Source organism: Pocillopora damicornis, chromosome 10 (assembly GCF_964200805.1).
Source record: "Pocillopora damicornis chromosome 10, jaPocDami1.2, whole genome shotgun sequence".
NCBI classification, from domain to species: Eukaryota; Metazoa; Cnidaria; class Anthozoa; order Scleractinia; family Pocilloporidae; genus Pocillopora; species Pocillopora damicornis.
Window position 1 is genome coordinate 23,312,640 of NC_142679.1, and position 24,010 is coordinate 23,336,649.

At 37.6% G+C, this 24,010-nt stretch overlaps 3 protein-coding genes across 11 annotated transcripts; all 3 read left to right on the plus strand.

Moving 5' to 3' along the window:
* Positions 1-17: 17 nt before the first annotated feature.
* On the plus strand, positions 18-11,443 carry LOC113671474 (neuronal-specific septin-3). 8 transcript variants are annotated; one of them, XM_089185588.1, is made up of 14 exons: positions 23-4,463; positions 4,657-4,805; positions 5,176-5,372; positions 5,448-5,478; positions 7,294-7,449; positions 7,909-8,082; positions 8,378-8,503; positions 8,664-8,745; positions 9,043-9,180; positions 9,547-9,664; positions 9,772-9,870; positions 10,205-10,301; positions 10,615-10,666; positions 10,879-11,443. In XM_089185588.1, the coding sequence occupies exons 3-14, from the start codon at positions 5,355-5,357 to the stop codon at positions 11,030-11,032; spliced, it is 1,245 nt and encodes a 414-aa protein (XP_089041714.1). In that variant the 5' UTR covers positions 23-4,463; positions 4,657-4,805; positions 5,176-5,354; the 3' UTR covers positions 11,033-11,443. The 8 variants fall into 8 exon arrangements, 7 of the variants coding, with proteins under 7 accessions (XP_089041714.1, XP_089041715.1, XP_089041716.1 ...); XM_089185589.1 differs by having other exon boundaries at positions 23-4,227; XR_016180609.1 differs by having other exon boundaries at positions 18-4,805; positions 10,615-10,776.
* A 150-nt stretch (positions 11,444-11,593) lies between these two features.
* LOC149039476 (uncharacterized) lies at positions 11,594-15,212 on the plus strand. Its single transcript, XM_089185612.1, has 3 exons — positions 11,594-12,250; positions 12,718-14,193; positions 14,558-15,212. Exons 2-3 carry the CDS (start codon positions 14,127-14,129, stop codon positions 15,169-15,171), a joined length of 681 nt encoding a protein of 226 aa, XP_089041738.1. The 5' UTR covers positions 11,594-12,250; positions 12,718-14,126; the 3' UTR covers positions 15,172-15,212.
* Positions 15,213-17,034: 1,822 nt separating this feature from the next.
* LOC113671558 (uncharacterized) lies at positions 17,035-23,863 on the plus strand. Of its 2 annotated transcripts, XM_027187786.2 has the most exons (8): positions 17,078-17,699; positions 20,045-20,358; positions 20,600-20,694; positions 20,872-21,025; positions 21,179-21,242; positions 21,620-21,888; positions 22,208-22,382; positions 22,589-23,863. In XM_027187786.2, the coding sequence occupies exons 1-8, from the start codon at positions 17,495-17,497 to the stop codon at positions 22,897-22,899; spliced, it is 1,587 nt and encodes a 528-aa protein (XP_027043587.2). In that variant the 5' UTR covers positions 17,078-17,494; the 3' UTR covers positions 22,900-23,863. The 2 variants fall into 2 exon arrangements, with proteins under 2 accessions (XP_089041689.1, XP_027043587.2); XM_089185563.1 differs by lacking the exons at positions 22,208-22,382; positions 22,589-23,863 and adding an exon at positions 22,445-22,581 and having other exon boundaries at positions 17,035-17,699.
* The last annotated feature ends 147 nt before the right edge of the window (positions 23,864-24,010 follow it).

Consider the following 24,010-nt stretch of genomic DNA (forward strand, 5'->3'; position numbering starts at 1 on the left):
TAAAATTGCTTTGTTTAGAATCTTTGAAAGCGCAGTTGTTAGAACAGAACTTTAAGCAAAGACGGTATCCTTCTTTGAAACGCGTGCAGCCGACAAAAAAAATTGATATGGCAAGTAACCTCGCAAACTGGTAACAAAGCGAAAATAGACACAGGAGAACGGTCACAAACAACCTAAAAGCCTATCGCTACACTTCAGGAAGCGTTATTCTCAGACAGAACGCTGATTCAAGTTTTGCGGTGCACTACAAAAAGCAAAAAAACCATCCTCGATGAAATACACTGGTAAATTAGTTAGGGATGAGTTGTCTAAGAGGGAGGAAGTTCTGTGAGTTTTGGTTCTGCCACGGTTGTTAAAAATCATCATCCGTTTCATTTCGTATCAGACTGATTTCATATACACGCGCTTAGAGAAAAACTCAGCCTTTTAAAAGCTTTTAACTCTTCAAACAAACATATCTGCATTTTTATTTACAAAACCTAAAAACTTCAGCTTTGCTTCCATGAATATGCCAGCCCTTAAAACTCTTGGTTAATTGGTTAAATAGATCGAGGGCGTTTTCTAGAAGGCAGATAATACGAAGTCTCCTGAGGGGATTTTTTCCTTTATGCGTCTAGGAGTCCTATAGGGGTTAAATGATTGTTGATGATTCTTGGATTCTTAGGCTGCTGGGTTGGGAAACTTACATGAAAAATCTTTTCTTATCTTATCTCTGATATTCTGTCAGGCCCAGTTTTAAGAGTTTTTGTTTGGTTTGGTTTTTGTTGTGTTTTTTTTATCTTGTAGTCTTTGTTTTCATTGTCTCATTTTGATTTCACTCTATGATGTTATTGCATTTTCCTCCATTCACTTGAATTTAGAATATAAACATAATACAATATTTTTGTTGAGGTTTTATTTTCAACCGCCGGCGATATTTTTATTCCTGACCAGACTGTAGATCTGTGAATGAGTATAAATTCTCTCCCGACCAAAAACCTCCCTGAACTGCACCTTGAGAAAGAAAGAAAAGGGAAAAAATTCATGTTGCGAGAGTTTATAACATAACAGTATGACTAACGATCCTTGAATTCCTTCCATTGCAGAAGATTTAATCGGGTTTTCTAGACTGCACATTCCGCAGATTGATCTTTTTCTTCTGGTTAAGTCTTCAAATCGGATTTTTGTTCTTAATCTCATTTAGGAGTCGCGAAAATCTGATAAAGACAAAGGTAAGAATTTACCGATTGAACTGTGGTGCTGAGAAAGGTCACCACTAAGTAAGTACGATGAAGAACAAAATGATCCTGAGACATTTAATATGTATTACTCTCCGAAAGTGGTGATTTCGTAGTATTTATCTGTGTATTCATTCTAATCACGTATAATTACAAATTTTTATTAGACGCTGGGTTGCCCCCGTAAATCCAAACCGCTTTAAATCAAATCACAGCTTTTAATCTGCTACATAAGGGTGAATTCATCGCGTAGCATTGATTGCATCAACTCTAAAGGGCCTTGAGAATAGTTGTGCTTGAATATGTACGTATTGCAAACCTAATAACACTCTATTGTACAGCCACACCACGCTGGAAGTTTAATCGCCTTTGAGGAATACTTTCTCTATCACACGGCAAATCAAATTACTTTTCAATACCAGTATTCGGTTCTTTTATCAAAATTCACATATTTTCGGTTTTGGTCAATGAGTCACCATTACTGTATCAGTTAAACTGCCCACGGCATTGTGATTGACGCCAAAGAGGTCAAAGATGATCATTTACACCCAAACAAAATACAGATCGATTTTTCCAGCATTTTTCAACTCCTAGGGAATTCATCGAGTTAAGACACGAAATTTAGAGAATGCTGTTTGAAAAATCACCCGACTTCCACTGAAGAGCTTTGATTCATCCCGTTTGGTAACAACACTGGATATTATAAACAATGATAATGTAACTTGTAGTAGTCAATTACATATTATTACAGGTCGGAACAAATTTTGCTGAGATACATTGTTTGAATTAAAAACGTATTTTCTAGAAGACAGGGGCCTTAAGAATCCCAGTATGTAAAGTAACCGCACTACACGTCTACCTTGTAAACTGAAATCCGTATAGTTAAGGGATTATGAACTAGGATTGTCTTAATTTTTTGGAGGGAGTTGAATAGAGAGCGTATACGCAAAATCGATCTTAACACTTTTTCTAGTGCAAGTTATGCTTCAGACTAGGAATTTTGTATAACATGAAACATAAAAGCGAAATTGATGAATCTTTGACATTGAATTAGTAGAAAAATATTCATAACAAAGAGAATTGTGTCAGCGCAATGGAGCGAAGCATATCAACTCTCTTTTGCCTTAAAGTTCTACCTGACATAGCTATTGTTCTTTTTTCGATCTCATCGCAAATCGCGTTTCGACGCCTCATCAGTAACGGGCTTGGAAGCCAACACTTTACTTCGCCACTAACAGCTGCAAGGACATGCGGATAACTGCCGCATGTGTCACGAGATCCTGGTTTACACTTCACTTCAGTCGGCGCTCGAGTTGTTGCAAAACACTGATTCTGTACAATTGAGCTTGAGCCTTTCACAGACTGAAGATCTAGAACCATCGAGCTCAAGCAACTTGGATCAAATAGTTGTTTCTGTTCAGCGGCCTCGGGACTGTTTCCAGAGATTATAAGAAATCTTGTCTCATCGCAAACAGCTTTCTTCCTTTCCACAATGCTCCGTCGATTTGATATCTTGGCTTTAAGTCGGGCGTTCATGCTCTTTAATTACCTTAATCAGCAAAAGAATAAAATCCAGACACAGTCTTCCTCTATCTATTCAGGAATACGGCTCAGCAAAGCTCCAACGGTCAGCTTCTCCTAGACAGTTTCAAGATACCTTCAACTGGACAGATCGAAAAAAGTTTTAGTAAAAGTTCTTTCCTGCTGAGGCTCACTGAAGGTTGTAATTCATCGCTCTTTTGTTTAAGTCCACTTGCTAAAAAATACGAAATCTTTGGTGTAAAAAACAAGTCGTGATTCTCGCGAACACTTTCCTTGCAGTCGAGGTGATCGATGACTGACCTTGTACAATTAAAGCAAAGCTTGCTTTGATTACCGGAAATAAAAAGATGAGTCGATACCGACACGTTATTATTATGCGGAATACTTCAACTGTAAACAAACAGGAACCGACTTCGCTACAAAGTCAGGTGAAGGTTATCTTCAAATTTTCTTATCGGCCCAAGAATGTGAAACAACTGGCCGTAATGCGAATTTAAGAGGACTGATTATCTTCACCCGGTATTTTATTCGTAAAGGTAACCACTTGAGAAACACTGTCATACAAAAGAATATTTGCAAATCTTTTCAGGGAAAGTTATCCGCAAATAAGCAACTCACAGGGTTACTTACAGAAAAACTGTTATCTCAATAAAGGTTTTCAACAGATTTTTCTCTTCTTGGTGTGGTTGTGTCCGTCAGTTATCTAAATCGCACCGCAAGTCAATAACATAATCTCGACTAATTAGTTATCACTCCCAACCATGTGACCACTTTCAGTTACAGTGTGAAAAAAGAAACAGAAAATACGTTCTGATATCCTTGATGAACTGGGTCTCCCGAGAAATTTGTCATCGAAGGTCTTCTACGTACCTGATATGTCCCAATTGCCTCGATTTACTTCGTGTTTTAAACCTCAAAAAAGTGTCATACAACAGGATCTTCAGTCAAACTGACATTCTTTCTATTCCATCACGCTACGGTTATTCTCTCAAGGGGGTTTTCTGCTCACGTCACGAAATCAACGGTTCACGTATGTAAACAACTCATTGTGCCCACTCAGCGCAGCTGAACTTGAAATTTGCATTGTTTGTTTTAGTTCCACTTCCATCTGTTAAACGAAAACAACTCCAGTCTTATCTCTAAGCAGGAATGCGTCTTTACGTTGTGAGAGAACTCGTAACAAAGCATGACGTCATTCACGTTATCAGAAAACTCCCGGGCTCAGTCTATCAACATCTGTAACCCAGTGATAGTGAACTAACGCTTTAATTTTTTTTGCCTCATAGGAAGCATTCCATCCTGTATTTCAATAATGACGTAGGAAAATTTCAGACCTCGACGTAACCATGATAAACAACTTTCCACAATTATGAACATTTGAAGCAGTATTTAATTTGATTCAGTATCTTTATATTTTGTCATCAAATACTGAGGTTGTAATCAGCCTATCCGTATCCGCTTGGAGATTGTGAGTATTTTATTAAAATCTCGTGTATTCCTCAGAACCGTTGATTAACTACACATAAAGAGGATCAATTTACAGAGGTATTTTGCAAAATATAATAATTGAAGCTCTTGGTGGGCGCTGCCGCAGGGGTTTGTGAACAGTGAGTGAGGCTGCAAGAGGGAAGTTGTTTATAGACCAATCATCTGGAACATCAACAGCTTTGTTTCAATGTCTTCTGCGTATAGAAGAGATACTGTGTGGGTACTCCTCGTTGTTTTTCATTTTTTTTTTTTTTTTTTGGTAAAACACAAACCGTTTGGCTAGAGAGAGAGAGACAGACAAACAGACAGACAGACAGAGACTGTGCAATAAATACCCCAATCACACCAAAGCTCAAACATGCATCAAAGCCGTTTTGTCAATCACTGTTAAAAATTGTTTTCTTCATAGAAGCTGCTTAAAGCACAGGCGGCCCAAGCTCACGTCTCGAGAAAAAGCCAACGATGAATGAAATTCAAAAGACATGGATAACAGTGATAGTAAAGCAAGCTTAAAACAGCAGAAATCGCCAGAAACTACGACGGATACACGGGGCATGAGTAAGTTTTTATTGATTTTACGTGTAAAATATTCATATTTCGAAATATTTATCGTTGTAAATCGACCATATTTCGTTCCCCATACTATTCCTTATAACGTGTTCAAATTTTCAACGGTTCCTCCCGTAACTTAACACCGAGTCACACAACGCGTGACGCGTTCATGAATTCCTCGTTGGCTTTTTCTCGAGACCTGAGTTTGGGCCGCCTGTGCTTAAAGCGATGTTTGTCGACTGTAATTTAGAACATTGAAAATACAAGTTAGTGATTGCTTGAAACCTATGGAAGATTCAGTGTCTCAGTTCTCTGTTTCTGATTTTCATTAAGTTAAATCTGGTTTAACTAAACATGTTTTTGCATGTGTGAATAGGGCCTTATACTTTACCGCAGTATCATGCAGGGTTTTTACCTTCCGTGACCTTTGATATCCTATGTACGTCACGCAATCTTAACGTTACGTTACATAACGTCAGACGAACACTGGTAACTACTTCTAGAATACTTCCGCTTACAGCAAGTACTGCAGCAACACAAACGATGTGACTGGAGATGGCTTCCTCTGATAAGGTAAACTCTAAGTAGTATCACATCTCAAACCTTGTGGTTCTTCTTTCTGACAGACAAATGTTTTCTGTGTTTCAGCAATTCCTCCTGACAGGGGCTCAGACCGATGGTAAGTCAGAATTGTTTATTTTACTGATTTGATGAATCGTTTTGTGTTGTTACTATTGATTCGTTCCGCAAATGTATACATTCTTGGCCCTTCGAACAAGGCTTAAAAGCATTCCTTTGCGCTTACTTAGAGCATCTCGCTAACATGTCTAGACTGATAATTCGCTTTTCACGAATAGTTATAGCTTTCCTCCGTTATTTCACACTAGGTTAGGCTAACCCTGCAAATATTCCAGCCACTATATATATTGCAGTTTCATTTTGTCTTTTGCAGTATTGGAATTACTTATGCATGTACGTGGTTTTTGATAGCACGCAACATGATTAAATCGTTATTGTTTAAAAGCGCTTTAAACTTTTATGAAGATTTGCGACAAATCGATTGGCTCTTTTCTCAAAACAAAACCATTGTTTTCTGTTTGACCCGTTTTGCTTTCAAAGCAATCAGTTCTTTTAACTCATGCTCTACGTGTGTTTTTCCAATAATTATTTAGTTATTTCACTTTAAAAACTACTCAATGGATATGGAATTTCCGGATCAATCCGCCTTTCGTGATTGTGAGTACTGTGTACACTTTGCTGGAGGCGGGAATCATTTATAATTCACGCGCTGAAGGATTTAAAGTTTTCCATTCATCACGAGTGAAAATGTTGAAAGAAAAGCGTAGTTTATAATCATTGAAAATTTCCGCAAAAAAAGCTTATTCTGTAACTCAGAAACTAACGAATGACTAAATGTCTCTCATCTTAAAAAATGTGTGTTGTTTAGGGGGTTCTTCTCGTTCTGTTACGGATTTTTGCGTTGAAAATGTGAGACCATACAATAACCATTTACGTTCAAATGTACTTGTGATATTTTATCAACGATAAAAAAATCTCATGTACGACGCAGTGAACTTTTGGAGCCAATTAAAATAACGAAGTTGCTCTGGTCAAAAGGAATCCTTGTTTATAAAATTCGAGCAAATCTTGGATAAATGTGAGGCAAAAAATTTGGCTCTTAACCAAATTTATTGTGGTAGGAAGGGAGTTTCCCTACAAGAGAGCTTTCTTACCACCTGTCAAACTACTGCTATTGTCTTGTGTCACATGGAGTCAATCAGTAGAATGGAATAAGCACTTGAAGTTGTTTTTACAGTATGTACTGGCTTCAAAAATGTTGTTTCATTCATAAATCTTAAACTGTATAGAGTATTTTAGTTTAATTGTTGTTCAGTTCTAATTTCAAATTGTTGACATTTTAACTTTATTGCATTAAATTTGTTATCAGTGTCCATACTATTGTACTGATGTGTGCAAGAGATTTGAAGTTCTTAAGTTTTAGTCACAATATTTTTTTTTGTGCCAGCCTGTTTTCCTGATATTTTTACCATCCAAATACTACAAGTTACTTGACATCCATGTAAATTCTGATAAATAAGGTCTTTGTTGTACAGGTGATAACTTAAAGTTTCCTTCTCCCTGTCTAAATAAACAGTGTTTGTCTTATATTCCTTTCATTTTGTAAAATGCACTCCACTCTGTGTATTTTATTAAGAGTTATTGTCACAGTGAGAGTTCCAGTTTGAAAGAATTGTGTTTGATCTGTTACTCCAAATATATCTTTTATCAACCCTGTTTTTTGAAATCCTAAGGGGGAGCAGATGGGAGGGGAAGGGATCTCTAGGATGGTATGTTATAAAAGGGACATTTCCAGAGGGGACTGGGATTGAAACCAAGCCAAATGTCCTTGAAGGTGAGTGATGAATATTTCATCCATGGATAACAATATAACTTTCTGTATGTTTCAACTCAATGTTGTGTTTAATTTTTCCAGCTTTGTCTAAGGTGTTTAAGTTTGCTGATGTTGAGGAGACTGGGTATGTTGATGTGGCAACAATCTCAACTCTTGCAGTACAACTGCTGGGAGCTCAGCTCAGTGAAAATGAGAAAGAAACAATAAACAATAAAGCAGAAAGCAAGGCTGAAAAAGGTGCAACAAAGCATTTTATGGTTTGATTTTACTAGTTGAACAGCTCATTGTGATTACAACTGCCTAAATTAGAGATGAGTTGGAGAAGTAGCAACCCTTAGGTTTTAGCTATCCATTCTTACCAGATACCTCAGATTATTAAGGTATCAAGTGCCAGCCACATGCATCAAGATCATATTGAAAGTGAGAAACTAGCTAAATTATTGTACATGACAAAGGATACTCCATCTTGATTTAAAAACATCTTTTTAATACACAGTCATCCTTGTCATTACTTCCTCCATTGTGTTTCTTAATTTTTGTCTTCATTTTAAGAAGAAAAACATGAATCATATTCATTAATTGTTCCAGCTACATGCAGAATCATAGTTTTGGCCATGATACTTGTCTGTTTAGAAGAAACATCATTGAACAAAGGATCAATTGTAACAATCATGACTGTTTTCCTGTTTGCTTTAGGGTTGCTTTCTTATCAGAATTTTATAGAGATCATGATGGAGACAATGCAAGCTATGACACATTGGGGAAAGTTGAAGACAGTTCTAGAAGGTTATGTTGGATTTGATACAGTGCAGGAGCAAATCCGCAAAAAATCTCTCAAAAGAGGATTTGAATTTAACCTCATGGTTGTTGGTAAGTTTTGTCTTTACCATTTGTGGTTTGTTTTTTGATACCTTTAATTCTACTTTTCATCAAGAGAATTTAGTTCCAGTGTGACTACTATAAATGAATACAATATGTTTTACCAGGTCAAGTCAGTGTATAATACATTTAGCATTAGTTTGGTACATGAAAAAAAATTCCTGTCATCTTCTCTTACTTGACATATATAAGAAGTATTTTTCTTTGAAAAAATTACAAAAATTATTTCCTAATTCAAAGTTATGAAGAACATAAAACCATAAGACTCCTTTCTTGTGTTTTTCAGGTGCAACAGGCCTAGGTAAATCAACCATGGTGAACACTTTATTTAAAGGAAGATTGAGTAGGATATCTTCCACTGGAGCCACTCCCTGTATTCCCAAGACTGTTGAAGTCAAATCAGTTAGTCATGGTGTGTTTGGTTTCGTTGCTACCTTATACTTAGCTTTGTTTTTTCTTTGTTATTTTTTTCTTTTTGGGTGAGATATGGTACCTGGAATGTTTATGGCAGCAATAACGTAAATCCTTATAAATATCATTATAAGCTTAAAATTTTATTTCTTAATTTTCAGTTATTGAGGAAAAAGGAGTCAGATTGAAACTTACCATCACAGACACACCTGGGTTTGGTGATCAGATCAATAATGAAAGTTGGTAAGGCTGTTGTACTGTTCATTACCTAAGTATGGTTTTGTACTTGCACATCATGTACTCTAACTCTTATGGCAAATCCTGCCAGTTGGTTGTAAGTATTTGAGCAGCATTTCATGGCATATGTTCAATTTATTTAATCTATGAGATTTTACTCATATTTACTCAAACTTGAATCACTTGTATTTAGTGGAGTGGGGAATTCTTTAGACAAAAATGAAGGTAAAAGAGGGAACATTTGAAGGTCTGTTTGATAATGACAATAGTTATTTCATGTGTTTTTGTATAATGTTGCAACAGCTGGGACCCAATTCTGCAGTACATAAATGAACAGTACAACAAATATTTGAAAGAAGAAACTAGCATCAACAGAAAGCCTCGAGTCCCTGACAGCAGAGTTCACTGCTGTCTGTACTTTATTGCACCAACAGGTCACAGGTGGGTTCATGTTAAGAACAGAAAATATATCTATTAATTCTCTAACAAATCATCAAAAGTCTTTGTTGTAAGTTACTGGAATACTGAAAAGTTATGGACAGCTTTATATGTAAAAGTTTGACCAAGTACTGAAGTGTCTTACTTCCAATTTGCTTTTTGTACATTTAGGTATGGAATGTATGTGAAGTTTCTTTTGCAAATGTTAACAAACACCTTTACATGTACATCTGCCATAACATGTACATCTGTTTGCAATGCACATCAAGAAAAGCATTCGAGGTGTTAAAAATGAAGTGGCTGGCCTACTGATAGGTGATGTGCATTTGTTCATTCCAATCAGTGACTTATGTCTTGAAATTTTTACAGGTTGAGGCCTATTGATGTGGAATTCATGAAACGACTAGACAAGTGCGTTAATATTGTGCCAGTGATTGCAAAGGCAGACACTCTAACTGTTGAAGAACGTGAAGCCTTCAGAAGGAGGGTACAGGCAAACTTATGTGAATTTTCAAGTATTTCCTGGTTGATTTAGTTTTCCATTTTTGAACAACTGGAACTAAAATGAAATTATCACATATGTGCATATTGTAGTTACGGGAGGATATAGAAAAAAACCGCATTAACATCTATCCCGTTCTTAATCGACATGACCTGGATGAAGAAGAAGCCCGGACAACGTCCAGAATAAGGGTCAGTAAGTAATGGAATTTATTTTCATTGTTACTGTTACACAATTAACTTAGTATATTGTTAAGTTCTCCAGAAATTGTAATTATCATTAAATGGGATGCAGTGAAATACAACATATGTTATTTGTGGTGTGTTCATAACTTAATCACTACTTTTACATACATTATTAGACGTGATGCAGATAAAAAAAATTTGTTGAGTTCGTTTTTCGGCTTTTGAGCTACAAAGCCTGAAGGAATAAATACTGATGTAGTTCACATTGCCTGGCAGTGGTCTATCTCAACGTTAGCTTGTTCGCTTTTCAAAACGCTCTGTTTGCGCCATGTCTTTTTAGGATCAGCTGCCTTTTGCTGTGATTGGTAGCGATCGTTACGTTACTGTGTCAGGAAAGCCAGTTCTTGGAAGGAAGACAAAATGGGGTCTGATCGAAGGTAAAGAGAATTTGCAGACATTCTGGCTAGTTGAAATTAAGAGATCCTCGCAGCTAAGAACACTACTGAAACGAGTAGTTGTAAATAGGACCTGAAAAAAATTTTTCAGGCCCGTACGGGATTGGAACTTATGACCTCTGCGATACCGGTGCAGCGCTCTTAGCTGCGAGGAGCTCTTAATTTCATCCCTCCACCGCAGTGCAAATATGTGAATTATCATATATCTAAAATCTTCATTCTGGCTAGTGTTAAAAATGTTTCTGTTATTGTTGTGCATTTTCTAGAGGTAATTTCTTTTATTATTTCCTTTCAGTTGAAAACAAAAACCATTGTGAATTTTCTCAGTTACGGGACATGTTAATCAAGTAAGTGAAATTAGAGGACGAGCATAAGCTTTTAGAAGATAACCACCCGGGTCCAGTTTGTCACGGAAAGAACGTGTGGGGACTACTCAGAGTAACCGAAAGCCAGGATGGTGAATAGCTTAAAATAGAAGACGCTTTTACTTTTGGAGATTTGTAATTCTGTAAAAGATTCAACAAACTGATAGGTTTTTTTGTTGTCTTTTTTTCCATAGAACACACATGCAAGATTTAAAGGAGGTCACAGACAACATTCATTATGAAAATTATCGCCGCACACATCTGACAGAGGAGAAACATGAGCAAATAGTTTTAGAAAACAATGTGGTGAACATGGATGACGTGATGGGTCAGGAAAGCAAAATTTAAATAAAGCATGAAGAATAAGCAGAATAAATTTTTTACTAGAGATTCTCGGTCTTATCAGACTCAGTCAAGAAAGATTCAATACTATGTAAGTTGTTTGCTACTCCATATATGAACAATTTAGTCTTTGTTACAATTATCAATGTCGAAAATTTACTTCTTTGAAAGTTTTCATGGTGCACTATGTATTGAGAAACTCCATCGTAAAGGTTCGTTCGAAATGGTGCGGCTAACTTTTCTCCATCCCTATTATATTATGCGTAGGAATTCATTAAGATTTGGAATTCGTAACCTTTGGCTGAAAAGAGTTATTGATATCAACAATTTCAAACATTATAAGCTTGTTATGAATAGCAATTTGTTAAAATAAATTAAACTCAAAGTTGTTTCTTCAATAAAACGTAAGTGACAATAGGTAGCCATTGTTGGTGTCAGTGGCCTGGTGTTAAACGGTATACGGGGATGTGAATGGCGTTCCCGTCAAACGCTTGTTTCGGCAGAGCGGGGATGATATATCCACATTTTGTGCCATCAATGACTCAAAGTCCTAGTTGTCCCAAACTGCAGCCGCTTTTCTACTGAGTTAACTTGAAGGAAATTTTAATTCAATCACACTACGTGATATCCCTGAACAAAAAATCACCCACGCTAATCCAGGGCGGCGCGAATGGCAAGTTGTTGCAACATTGCAAGGAATGGGGATTTTAATCAGTTTTTAATCTCTCTTTTTTAAAAAACGCTTCAAACTCAATGCCGGAGTTTGTGCGCTCTTAATCAATAAAACAGCAACTGTGCTCGGATTCAAAACAACATCAAACGCTTGTTTCGGCAGAGCGGGGATGATATATCAACATTTTGTGCCATTAATAAATCAAAATCCCAGTTGTCCCAAGCTGTAGCCGCTTGTGCACTGAGTTTACTTGAAGGAACTTTTTATTCAATCACACCACGTGATAGCCCTGAACAAAAAATCACCCACGCTAATTCAGGGCGGCGCTAATGGCAAGTTATTGAAACATAAGGAGTGGAGATTTTAATCTGTTTTTAATCTCTTCTTAAAAAACGCTTCAAACTCAATGCCGGAGTTTGTGCGCTCTTAATCATTTAAACAGCAACTGTGCTCGAGCCCAAAAAATCTTGATGTCGATCAGAGATACGGTCAAGTGAGGGCTTGTCTTCCCTGAGGCTTTGTATTATTCCAAAGCACGAATGCTTGAACAGGTAAGAAATGATTAAAATTTCCTATATTGAGTTTAATTATCAACCCCTACACCGTCTGACAATTTTCGTCTACCTTCTCAGGCCTGTTAAATTTTTTAAGGCCTTGATTTTTATTGTAACAATCACGGTACCAGCTAACAGGAACAATAGATTGACATCGCTATTGAAAAGAAAAGGAAAATGTGATTCTTGTTTTCGACTCAGTCACGGGTTTTTTGAGACCCAAAAGTAGTCATCGTTATTCTTGCTTTGTAGGAATAAACCGATACCTTATCACCGAGCCCGGTTTCAGTCTTCCCAGAAGTTCCGAAAGAGAAGCGCCCTTCCTTCATTCAGTGCGTCATGTTAATATGTGACCACGTTGCCGTGGGCCCTGGGGAGATCTTTGCATTCTTCTCAGTTGGTTTTTTGTTGTCAGTGTGCCGCTGTTGGTGTGAAACTTGAACTTTAACTTTTTGTATCCTTAGCAACGAATTGTGCACGCAAATCATCCCTGAAAAACAACGATAGTTTCAAGAAAATTGTCGTGATCGATTTGTTCTCCGGAGCGGAAAGTCGTGAGTATCATTCCCAGGTAAGTCTTTTTTATTGTTCAATGGGCACCGCAGTTCAAAGGACATCAACACCAGTCCCCAATGCTAAACCTGTTCATATAACCTTTGTTTTGGTATCTCGTTTGAACAAAGTCTTGGCTCTCGGTTCTTCTGTATTCGTAATGGATCACTTTTATGACTTGCGAAAATATTTGTTTATGTTGAAACGCAGCTGCCGAGAAGTGCTCTCCTCAGTGGATTTAAAAACTGCGAACAGCAATGAACCGGACCAGTATTGAAAGACTGTGCCTTTAAACAAAACAAAACAAAAGAAGATTCGCAAAAGTGCCTTCGTTTTAACACCTTAAGTTGCATTGTCTGAAGTCTCGGACATCCTGGGTGTAACATGGTAATTTGGTATTATCAACTAAGGTGATAACGTAAATTGGCCACTATTAAGAGTTTCAAAGCTGACGTTTCGAGTGCTATCCCTTCGTCAGAGCGAAAAATGAAAATGAGTAAAGGGGGCGTTAGCACTTCGTCATTCGCTCTGACGAAGGGCTGACGCTCGAAATGTCAGCTTCACAACTCCTGACGGTGGCCAATTTATGTTATCAACTCAGTTGATAATACCAAATTACCTTGTTATACTCTCTGTTGTCGCAAAAACGTAGCACCACAGTTTCCTTAGAAGCTTATATCCCCTTTATCCTTTCTGTAATTTTCCTTTTAATGTAGATCCAGAAGAATTGAAGTTTAGTTGCAATGGCCTTTGAAATCGCCGTAGTATATTGATTACTTTATAATAAAAGGATTAAACGGATTAAGCCCAGACATGATTGATCGCACCCGCACGGTCTTTTTTTCTGTTACTATTATTATTTCGACAGATACTGCCCCATAATATACGTAAGTGTAACTTAAAGCCCGTTATATTATTAGATCCTCTTACCGGTAACATTTCAATACTACACGTGGATAAGACAGGATATTTACGTCACATGCGTTGTCATAAATGCGTAGAAACCTGTCCTCTTTGCAAAGAAACACTTTAGCCACAAGTCAACGACTACGAAACCTACTTGATAGGGAATAATCAGTAAAAAGCCTTTTATGAAAAAAAGTACAGGGGGCGCTGCTCAGTTGCAAAATTAGTAAAGGCGAAGGATTAAACATGACAGGTGAATATTGGAACAAAAGGTGGGTTAGGTGTCAAAGGTATTTAGGCCATGAAAATGCAATCAGAGATGCTTTGGAATTTTTTGGCTTTCACCGCGCAGTATCGTGCATGAGTTGAGAGAATAAACAGGATCCTTCGCTGAGGAAAAGTAAACTGATTTAACATGCCTCGTTCATTCACAATTAGGAGACTGCCTGAGCCAAAACATTCAAACACATCACAAACTGCTGGTAAGGCTTCATTTTACCGAAATATCGTGAGATTTTTCCGACTTTTTCATTGATACAGCATTCTTTAAATTTAAGTGACCGGGAAACGAGGAGGTAACCAATAAATGAAAAGAAAAAAAAAGAGCCTCTTTATTAGGCTTTGTATGTGGTGTTCCCCACATAGATACCGAGCTTTAAACGTAATGGAGTATGTGAAACGCTACCAATAATTCGAGTTAAAAAAAGTTCAAAATTCTTCCGAAACATCCTTTGTCCACAAAATAATGAAGTCTATAATATTCACTGGCAGCTTCGGTTTTGAAGTCGTCCGCCTTTGAAGACCTTTAGAATACGCTGGTCATGAAACTTTCCTTATCATTTGTAGGAAAGGATAAAAGTGAACGAGAACCAAAAGTCCTGAGATATCCAGATGCAGATAACACAACAGTGGGAACTGAAACTAGCCAAGCAGGAAATGACTGGAGTGTTACACAAGAATCAGTAGAAAGGAGCCAATTGCAGGAGAGTGCAAGGAAATCTGCAGAGGGTCTCTCCTTTTCCATAGAAAAAATCCTAGCGTGGCCTGCCTCTGAAGCAAAACGTACCACGCGGAAACCTCTTATTAAACAGTCCAGCAATAGGACAAAGTACCACTGCCCTCACTGCCGAAAAGTCTTTAAAACGAGTTACACTTTTGGAAAACACATGAGAATGCCCGAGCACACGAGTGACAAGCCATTTGCATGTCGAACATGTGGTAAAGGTTTTCGTCTCTCCAGTACGCTGTGCAGACACAAGATCATCCATACCAATCAGCGACCCTTCAAATGTCCCGTGTGTGGCAAAGCCTTCAATCGTCAATCTACACTAAACACACATCACAAAACCCATAAAGGCCTAGTAACGAATGACAACAGTGTCGACCAGCAAAGCTTCGGCTGCGTTGAAGTCTGGTATATTAATCAAGGTGTTTGGTTAAATCAAGCATCATTGATTTAAATCTCGCATGAAAAACTTCAAATAAATTGCGTTAAACTTTATGATTGTTTCATCTCACTTTCCCATCGTGAATAATTCTTCAACTGACTACTGCAATTGTGAGGGGGCATTAAGGCCTTTTAGAAACCGCAAAACCAGAGAAAAAATCATCCGAAACCGAAAAACCGAAAAAACAATTCGATCAAAACCGAAAACTGCATGAAAACTGTCAAAACCGATACATTTTCACATCCTAGTTGCTAAACCCTGATCGATCCGATACAGTGGTGACAAGTGGAGCGTAAAGAGTAAATTACACTAATTTCATTACAGTATTTGTGAATGCCATGGACTTGGCATTCGTATCTTCTAGTACCTGCTTAAACTATAGACTTTATTTCAGCTGCTCTCTCGAGGACCTCGAGTGTGGTATCTGCGGACTCGGCAGCTGATAATGGAGCCCAGTTAAACTTAGGAAATTTGCACCAAAGTCCTCTAAAGTCCTCTATAGGATTACAATTTTAACTTTGCATCTAAACTTGTCTTTCTCTCTGAAATTCTCGCCGCCTTTCCCCTCTTCGTAAAAAAAACGGATACAATCAACAATTGACCGTCTTCTGTTGCCGGCGCGTTTGGCACGTTGGAAGACATGGTTCGCAAACTGATCGACCTTGACCTAAGTGCTCCACATTGCAAGGTCAAAGTCTTGGGCGTCATTCAAGACGCGTGAACCCCTACGGATGGTCAAAGTCATGGGCGTCATTCAAGACGCGTGAACCCCCTAGGGATCCCTGCGATATTTCAATTGGTTTGTCACGCATTCCTCTCAATAACATTTGCGTCTCGCGAGATCAGTGGAGGCGCGTAATATTGCCGCTCAGATCGAAGAGTAACTGAAACCCAAATACGGTAGGTCAATTAGGAAAAACTGAAAACCGCATAGGATATCAATTCCGAAAACCTGTTGGTATTTTTCGTGAAAACCGAAAACCAAATGCTAAAAAATGGAAAATCCGCAAACCGCAATGAACACCAAAACTGAAAAAACGAAGGTTTTTGACACAAAACCGAAAAACCGATATAAAAATAGCCAAAACCGCAAAACCAAAAATCCAAATGCCCCCCTCAACTATCATTGAGCACCATCAGGCCCGCTCGGAACTCATCTTAGTTTGTAATTCCTTCAAGTGTTACTTCTTTGAACCAAATATAGGTAGTTCTCATAAGTCATATCCAAGTTTCCCCTTTTTCCCTGATACAACTCAGAAATATACGGCCTGCCAATGTATTTTGAGCAAATATTCGGTGAACTCTGGATGCATGTGTAGATTGGCTCTAAATTTTCACATGGTCAGTTTTACAACTTCTCTCTTTTCAAAAATCACTGTGCATTTGGATCGAAGACAAAAACTGTTTTCCACAATTTGCAAACTGTTAATTCGTCAGTGCTGGTTATATGAATCATCCATTACCGCGATCTAAACCTCTTCTCAATTTAGCGGGAAATGTAATGTCCACAATATAAAAGTGCTATCGATTTTTTGGCTTCAAGATGGCAAACCGCAAATTAATTCACCAAAGAAAGAATCAACCATCTAGCGGGTTTTCTTCCTCTCCTCAAAGCAATTTCTTATTTCTGCCAGGCGATCCTAAAAATAAACACACAACTAAAAGGGTTAACAAATAAGATAAAAGATATTCTTCCTCAGTGGGTGTTTCCATCGAGACAATTTCATATTTTTTTTAGGCAGTTTATTTTACAACTGGTAAGTTATGACAACTGACGATGAACGATTTTAGAACGACAACGAAACCCAAAAAAACGTCAAAACAAAGCAAAGACATTCAAAGAAAAGCGTCGGTTTATTTTGAAAAATTGACCTGCCAAGCATTATATATTAATGAGATTTTGTGTCTTTGACGTTAAAACAAAATGCGGAAAAACGTCGTCTAAAAAGCGAATCCTGAGAACGAACATCTGCCGTTTAAATCAGAAGAATCTACCTGGTTAATAGTTCTTTGTGTTTCCTACCAAAATTGTCATTCAACATCGGTATCAAACGACTTGTTTATAGCACCTGTTCGAGGAAACGCTGGCCATATCCAAGTCTCAATTGAATTAATAATTTACCTATTACCTACTTGATGTGCAAGAAAGCTAGCCAGTCAGTGATGTTCTTGTACGCCTATGGCAACATCTACCACTCAGTGAGCGTGCTACACCCATATTTACTAAGTCACGGAAAAAATCGTCGTTTATTTTGGTCGGGTGAGACTTCTGTCAAGAGGAGGATGTAACGTAAATTACCAACCCGAGGAATGTTTTCTCACAGAAATATCTGATATGCTGTATGAAATAATCAGCATCGTGTATTTTTTATTTCTTCTTGGCACATCGGCGACAGTGAGCATGGTTTCATACCCAAACTGTGACCAGCTCTCGTCGACCGAGCTAAGTTTTGACGTAGAGTTCTGGACGACAAGACCATACACAAATTGCCGAGCCACTTCAACAACAAAGCAGACGAGCTTGCAGTCCTGTACAGAGGGTTGAGTATAAATATTTTGATTCTAAATATATGCAGTTATTACTGTTTCCAAATCTACCTTAAAATGCAAGATAACACAGAACAAACTGACTACGCGGAGCACTTCCCCACCATATCTGAAAGTACATCAACAACGTTTTTTTATTGCACCATACGATCAAATCCGTTTTAAGATTCCAAGAACAGTTCGCAAGCTCACTTTCCTTGCAACCCAATCAACGACTGTCACTGCGGTCGATTCTATATTGTTATTCTCACTGTGGTTAATTTCATCCCTGAAATTACGAAGAATAAAACCCAAATTACTGTCAGATAACGCATAGACGGATCTTGCATAGGGCCGGCTTCTAAATTAAAACTTCAACGAAAATATTAGGAAATGTCGGTCTTCCTGTCTATATACACAGGAAGCGAAAAAAATACGTGAGAACAAAGCCTGTTATCTAACTGAGAACTCTTCATTATTTTTTTAGCGTAATCTGTTCCCCGGAGAGTTATGTCTAATTTACAGTTTGTGTTTGAATCAGTCTACAAGCCAAGCTAAATACCAGTTCACGTTGTAAAAGCTATAATTTAGAATAGCTTGCAGTGCGAAGAGCAGAAAGGGATGTTGGTTTATGTTATACAAATAGTTTCTTAAAAATATTACTCTACAGCAATTTCTTTTTCTATTGATTAAGTTAATTTCAGTTTGAAAGGAAGTCTTTGATCACCTAAGGGAAAAACGAAATAGGTATTGTTTCATAAATGTTATGCGACTTGAACAAAAACTGGTAATTGCGACGTTATGCAAAACTCGGGTGAAAAAGGTAATGTTATTGAATGTTATTTCAAATTTGGGGGGGCAGGAATTTCTTAGAATTAGTTCACAATATAATATTACGGCTTTGACTTTGAACAACTTAGAAAGATATCAGCTAGAAATGGTATCCTAAATTTTCGTTCTCATGTTTCCATAGCGAATTGCTACCGGAGCACTCTCATACTGTGAGAAGTATGACAGCTGGTGAAAAAAATGAAATTAAAATCACCAAGACAACCGTATTCAAAATTATGTTAAACCACCAATTCTCACCCTCTTTCCCCCCCCCCCCCCCCCGTTACTTTTCCGTGGAAGAGGCATCTTTCGAGGTGAGAACGCCACAATGTCTCTCAGCGCAGTTCATCTTTTGAAAGTAGTAATGCTCTACCTCGAGCTGTTTTCACATTATCATTATAACTTTCATCCGCCATTGGAATTCAAAACGTTCTTATTACAACGATATCATGGGGTAAAACTAGGTCTGCACTGCGCATATGTGTCTAATACAAATTGAAATGAATGTAATGTTTGATAACTTCATGATCAGAGCTGTGCGGCACTTTCAGTCTATTTGGAAGGTCTGCTTAACAAATATCAATGGGTGCATAGGTGTACCAAAGTGTATTAGTTTTCAAGGAATTTTTTGGATAAACTATGAAACAGTTAGATTGTGAGTTCCGAGTTTTCTAAGCAAATCGATCACGGGAAAGTCTCTAAACTAATCAGATCATTACTACCGAAGGACAAAATTTTGCAAATATTTAAGGAATGGCAAATAAAATTTAATATGAAATCAGTTTTTGGAAATATGGGAACGGAAAACAAAACAGAAAGATTTGAACATGAGGTTTCCGTAAAATATTATTACCACAGATCTTCCGACTTATCACGACAGATCTTCAATTGGTTACCAATAAATTAAATGCCACTTCACTGGCATTCTTGTAATATTTATGCCAGTGACGTGGCGTAACCAAATCGCTTACATCGTCACGTTCGGTTAACTTCCGTGGTGTCCAGTTGCTACACACTAGACGTAAAAACAGTTCCAGCTACAGCTAAGTACAAAACAAAAATAAAACTCAATTTTTTTTTACTTCATCCTAGTTAATAACATAGCAAGTGAATTCGTAAAGTCAAATTCAATTGCGATTGTGCAAGCTGATAACGCATCACGTACGGAATTTCTCCCAACAAAACATTGCATCGACTACCGCTTTGAAACTCAGCATTATAAATAAATTGGCTCATAGCCTGCTCTGCGTTCATCGAGCAATTCTTACGCAACTTTCGAGCTCTTCAAATCTCCCGCGCTCTATATATCTCGCTGAGTGTACGTTGACGCATGAAACACTTGTCGATTTTCCTTATACCTTTCTTAGAGGAGGACCTATATGGCCAACTTTCAATATCGAGCCCTATACTTTTAGGGTTAATCCCCCGGCCAATGAGCGCCTCTTTTATTTTGTGGAGGATTATTACTTTGGTAAGTGATCAAAGCGTACTCGTACTTTCTAAACCTCATCTCTATCCATGATTGCAGGCCTTCTTGGTAAATTCCTTCACCAGATGATCAGGCCCTCTAAAATATCCTTCAAACCAACTGGAAACATGTTCCAAAAGACTTCCTCGAACAACACTAAAAATGTGACCATCGCCATACCTTTTATGATAAAAAGGAATACGAACGATCCATGTGAGATTAAAGTGCATCACTCCAAAGGACCAGCCTACATCGCTAAAAGAAATCAGATGCGGCCATTGACACAACTTGGACGGTCGTTTATTAACGGAGGACAGATTATAGGTTTAACACTCATTCTGACGGTTATATCCGGGGTCTTTATGTGGATATTGGTAAGTGGATGGCGCATTTCAAGTGGTTCAGCCAAAATTTACACAAATTTGCCTCGAAATCGTCTGATTTTTGTACTGCTCTTAGTTGACTGGTTCAAAGGAATTAAATTTGGTAATTCTATCTCTAGGTAGCCCAATTTTGCGGCCGATAAGATGGTGACATTGACCGACAAATAAATTAGTCGTCGTTTGTCCAGCATTTTGTTTTATAGTGTGAAAAATGAAACATTTCTTTCAACAGGATCGCCACAAGAATCCTGTGGACTTCCCTCCTTCATTCATCAGGGGTTCCTGGCAGGGCTTTTGGTGGGCTTTCGTCACAATGACTACTGTTGGGTAGGTAATATTTTTTACCCTTAAATATTGTCATTTTTTTTCTAACTTCCATACTAATGACGTGAAAAAGAAACTATTATGATTATCATGATGATATTGAGAATAATAATAAATTGATAATGAAAAGGATGATAAAGATTACGATAATTCTGTACTTATATGAGGTGATGTCTGTAGGTATGGGGACACTTCTCCTAAGTCCGTTCCAGCTCGTTTGTACAGTATTCTGTGGATGTTGTTGGGTATGGTCGCCTTCTCGGTTCTTACAGCCAATTTCACGAGTTCTTTGAATTATGAAATTGAAGAAGACTTGAATCTATTTGGAAAAACGGTAAGTGGTGTCTATTGATCTTTTGGCACATGATTTGCTGAGCAGCATCGGCAGTAAGTTTCTCAAAACGTCTTTTGGGATGCGTGTCTTGAAAAAAGTCAATGGAGTGTCTGAAGAATAGAATCAATATTATTTTTGCGCCCCCGGCTTCAGGTTGCAGTTTTGAATGGAAGTTTGGCGAGGCAAGTGGCGGTGTCAGAAGGAGCAAAATACAAAGGTAGGCAAAGAGGAACTGATATTGTGAATCATATGTGAGTCCAGAAAAAAAAAAAAAGAGGCGAAAAATAGCGCCACAGTCTCACTCGTACCTCTGCATTCAGAATGAATGGCGCTGGATTGAATCAGAGAAAATTAAATCTAAAAATAAAACTCTGCCCTTCGCACCCAATTTCGATTAAATTACCTCATGAACAACGCAAAAATGTAGCTTTTGAAGTGGTTCTTCCTTCCAAAACCTAACCGGCCGAGTTTGACAGGTTCCAGTTTTGATGACCGGTGAATAAGTTCGAAGAAGCGACTATCATCAGAATTCCGTGGCACTGGAACACCAAGATAAGGTTTAAAGATGTTTTTCATCGTCTCTCTCTCTTTCAGAATACAAAGACCTAAATGCAATGATCGCTGCACTGATTAAACAGAAAAACCCACCCATAAATGGTTTCTTAATTGATAGACATATGGCTGTAGCAAGTCTGGAGCAACTTAAAAACAACACCCTGGCTATTGGCCGGACTATTGACTACGATTACTACATTGGAATGAGCGTAACTCCTCCCTACAACTCAACACAGTTGTGCAACGTGATAAAGAAATGCGCAACGGATGTTCTAAAGAGCAAAGACTTTGAACTAACAGCGTTACAGGTAATGAACACATAAGACTAAAGTAAACCTAGCTTGTCAGTATAGAATCGTTTCGTTCGGTATAGAATTGTTTTTGCCTGAAAAGACAGATAACTTGTTATTTCTTGTAATATACTTTTCCAATCCTTTACGACATTAATAGCATTCATTTCTTATGCAATGGGAGAAATAGAAATGTCGATGAATTTTTCAGAGGTTGGTAGAAAAAGTTCTGCGGATTCTTCCCAAAGTAAACCGAATAACATCCTCCGTTGTTTGATTTTCCTTCCTCCAGGAAAACTTTTCTTATTATCACTTTTTTTTCTCCCATTTTTCGTAGATTCTTTCTCAATCAGTTCCTGTGATAGAGACCGTAAAACAGACAGCCAGTTTATTTGAAGATTACGAGTTTCTCATCATTCTACTTGCTTTGTTTGGCATTCTTGTGGGCGGTGGCCTTATCTGGGAATATTTTTATTATAAACCCAAAATGGAGCGAATAAACAAAGTAAACGGTGAGTCTGAGATTAACCATTCTGTTTTTTCACTTTTTTCACACTTCCATCTATCTTTTTAGAAGAGAGGCCGTGAAGACTTTTGGCAATGGATGAATGAAAATAGGGAAACAAACTAAAGCTTTGAAGCACAATTATCAGCACGCGATTCGAATAACCTGAGTAACCATGTCTTTTCTCACTTTCGTGTATTCTATATGAGGAAGACTTTGAAATGGAAGGAGATGACGGAAGAAAGGAATCAGAGAGGGCCATCCTGTACACAAATGAAGTTGAAGAAATGTGTGAGGAATGCAAGGCCAAGGTAGAGAACATCATGAAAGAGGAAGGAAAGAAAAGGTGGCAGAGCATGCAGACCATAATAAGTCCGTTGGAAGGGTTTTCTATTATCGGTAGTCAGTTGAGTTCTATCCCTGGTGTTTCATCCATCAGAAGAATTGGTTCAGAGATTCCCCACAATGTTCAAAACTTGACGAGAAAATCAAAAAAGAACAAAAAAGATGGAATGCAACCGTAAAAGCCGACAATTAAAAAAAAAACATTGATATCTTTCCGTATTTCAGTATTTGGAAAGTATGGCTCCGGAATTGTTCCAGGAGACTGGACTAACAACTAAATTCCATGTGATGTTCATAAGGAATTAGTGCATGTGACCAAATGAACTGATTTTTTCCTAAGTAGAGTAGGAGGTTCAAACCATATTGAACACGTCTTGGAGTGTAAACGACCCAAACTTACACATACTGAATGATTTCGCCTGAGCAGATTTATGAACGGCCAAGGGCTGCCATTTAAGCTTTCATAGAACCCGGCGTCTCTTTAGAAGTATAGTATAGTATAATATAGTATAATCTAGTGCAGAGAGATCACATTAAGTTCTTGTCCCAATTTTTTGGTCCTAGTTTTCTCAGTTTTCTGAATTCCCCTCTCACCAAATTGCTCTTTAAATTCGTTTTGATACAAATAACTTTTTTCACCTCAAATCCATTTCAAATGATCAACTAACTGTGAGACAATTTTGTCATTCATGTAACTATCTTAGAACTAATGCCTTCAACTAAATATTTTGTTAACGTTTTTCTTATCTAGTAGTTAGAACCGATGCCTTTAGTTAAATATTTTGTTGACGTTTTTTTCTTGTTTAGTAGTGAGTCAATGAAGGTATTTTCTATAACAATACTTTAAATAGTTTATTAGTCTCCACACAGTGGATGGATTACATTTTTCACAGATTTAACAACAGTGACTAAAAGAAAAGACTCTACATAGCAAACAAATTAGCTTTCTCATAAACGTAAGGCGATTCGTAACAGAGCAGCACTGTCATGGTGTATTCTAGAACTACGATCGTAAGTAGCTATATAATTTTGTTATGCAAATCGTTAAGTGTCCCTGTGGAAATAAATTTAAAATATTGTAAAAAATTTGGTAACAGCTGTAATAAACACGCCATTGACAGATTTAATCTGTGGGGAAAAATACAACGCGACTCGTAAAATAATGTCAAATAATGGAATAAGGTGTATGTATCTAATGGAAACAGCGTAGATGTTTGTGTCTATTATTGACTGGACAGTGTGGATAGTTGTTTATACTGTAGAGAGAAAAATATCCACCGTAGACAGTGT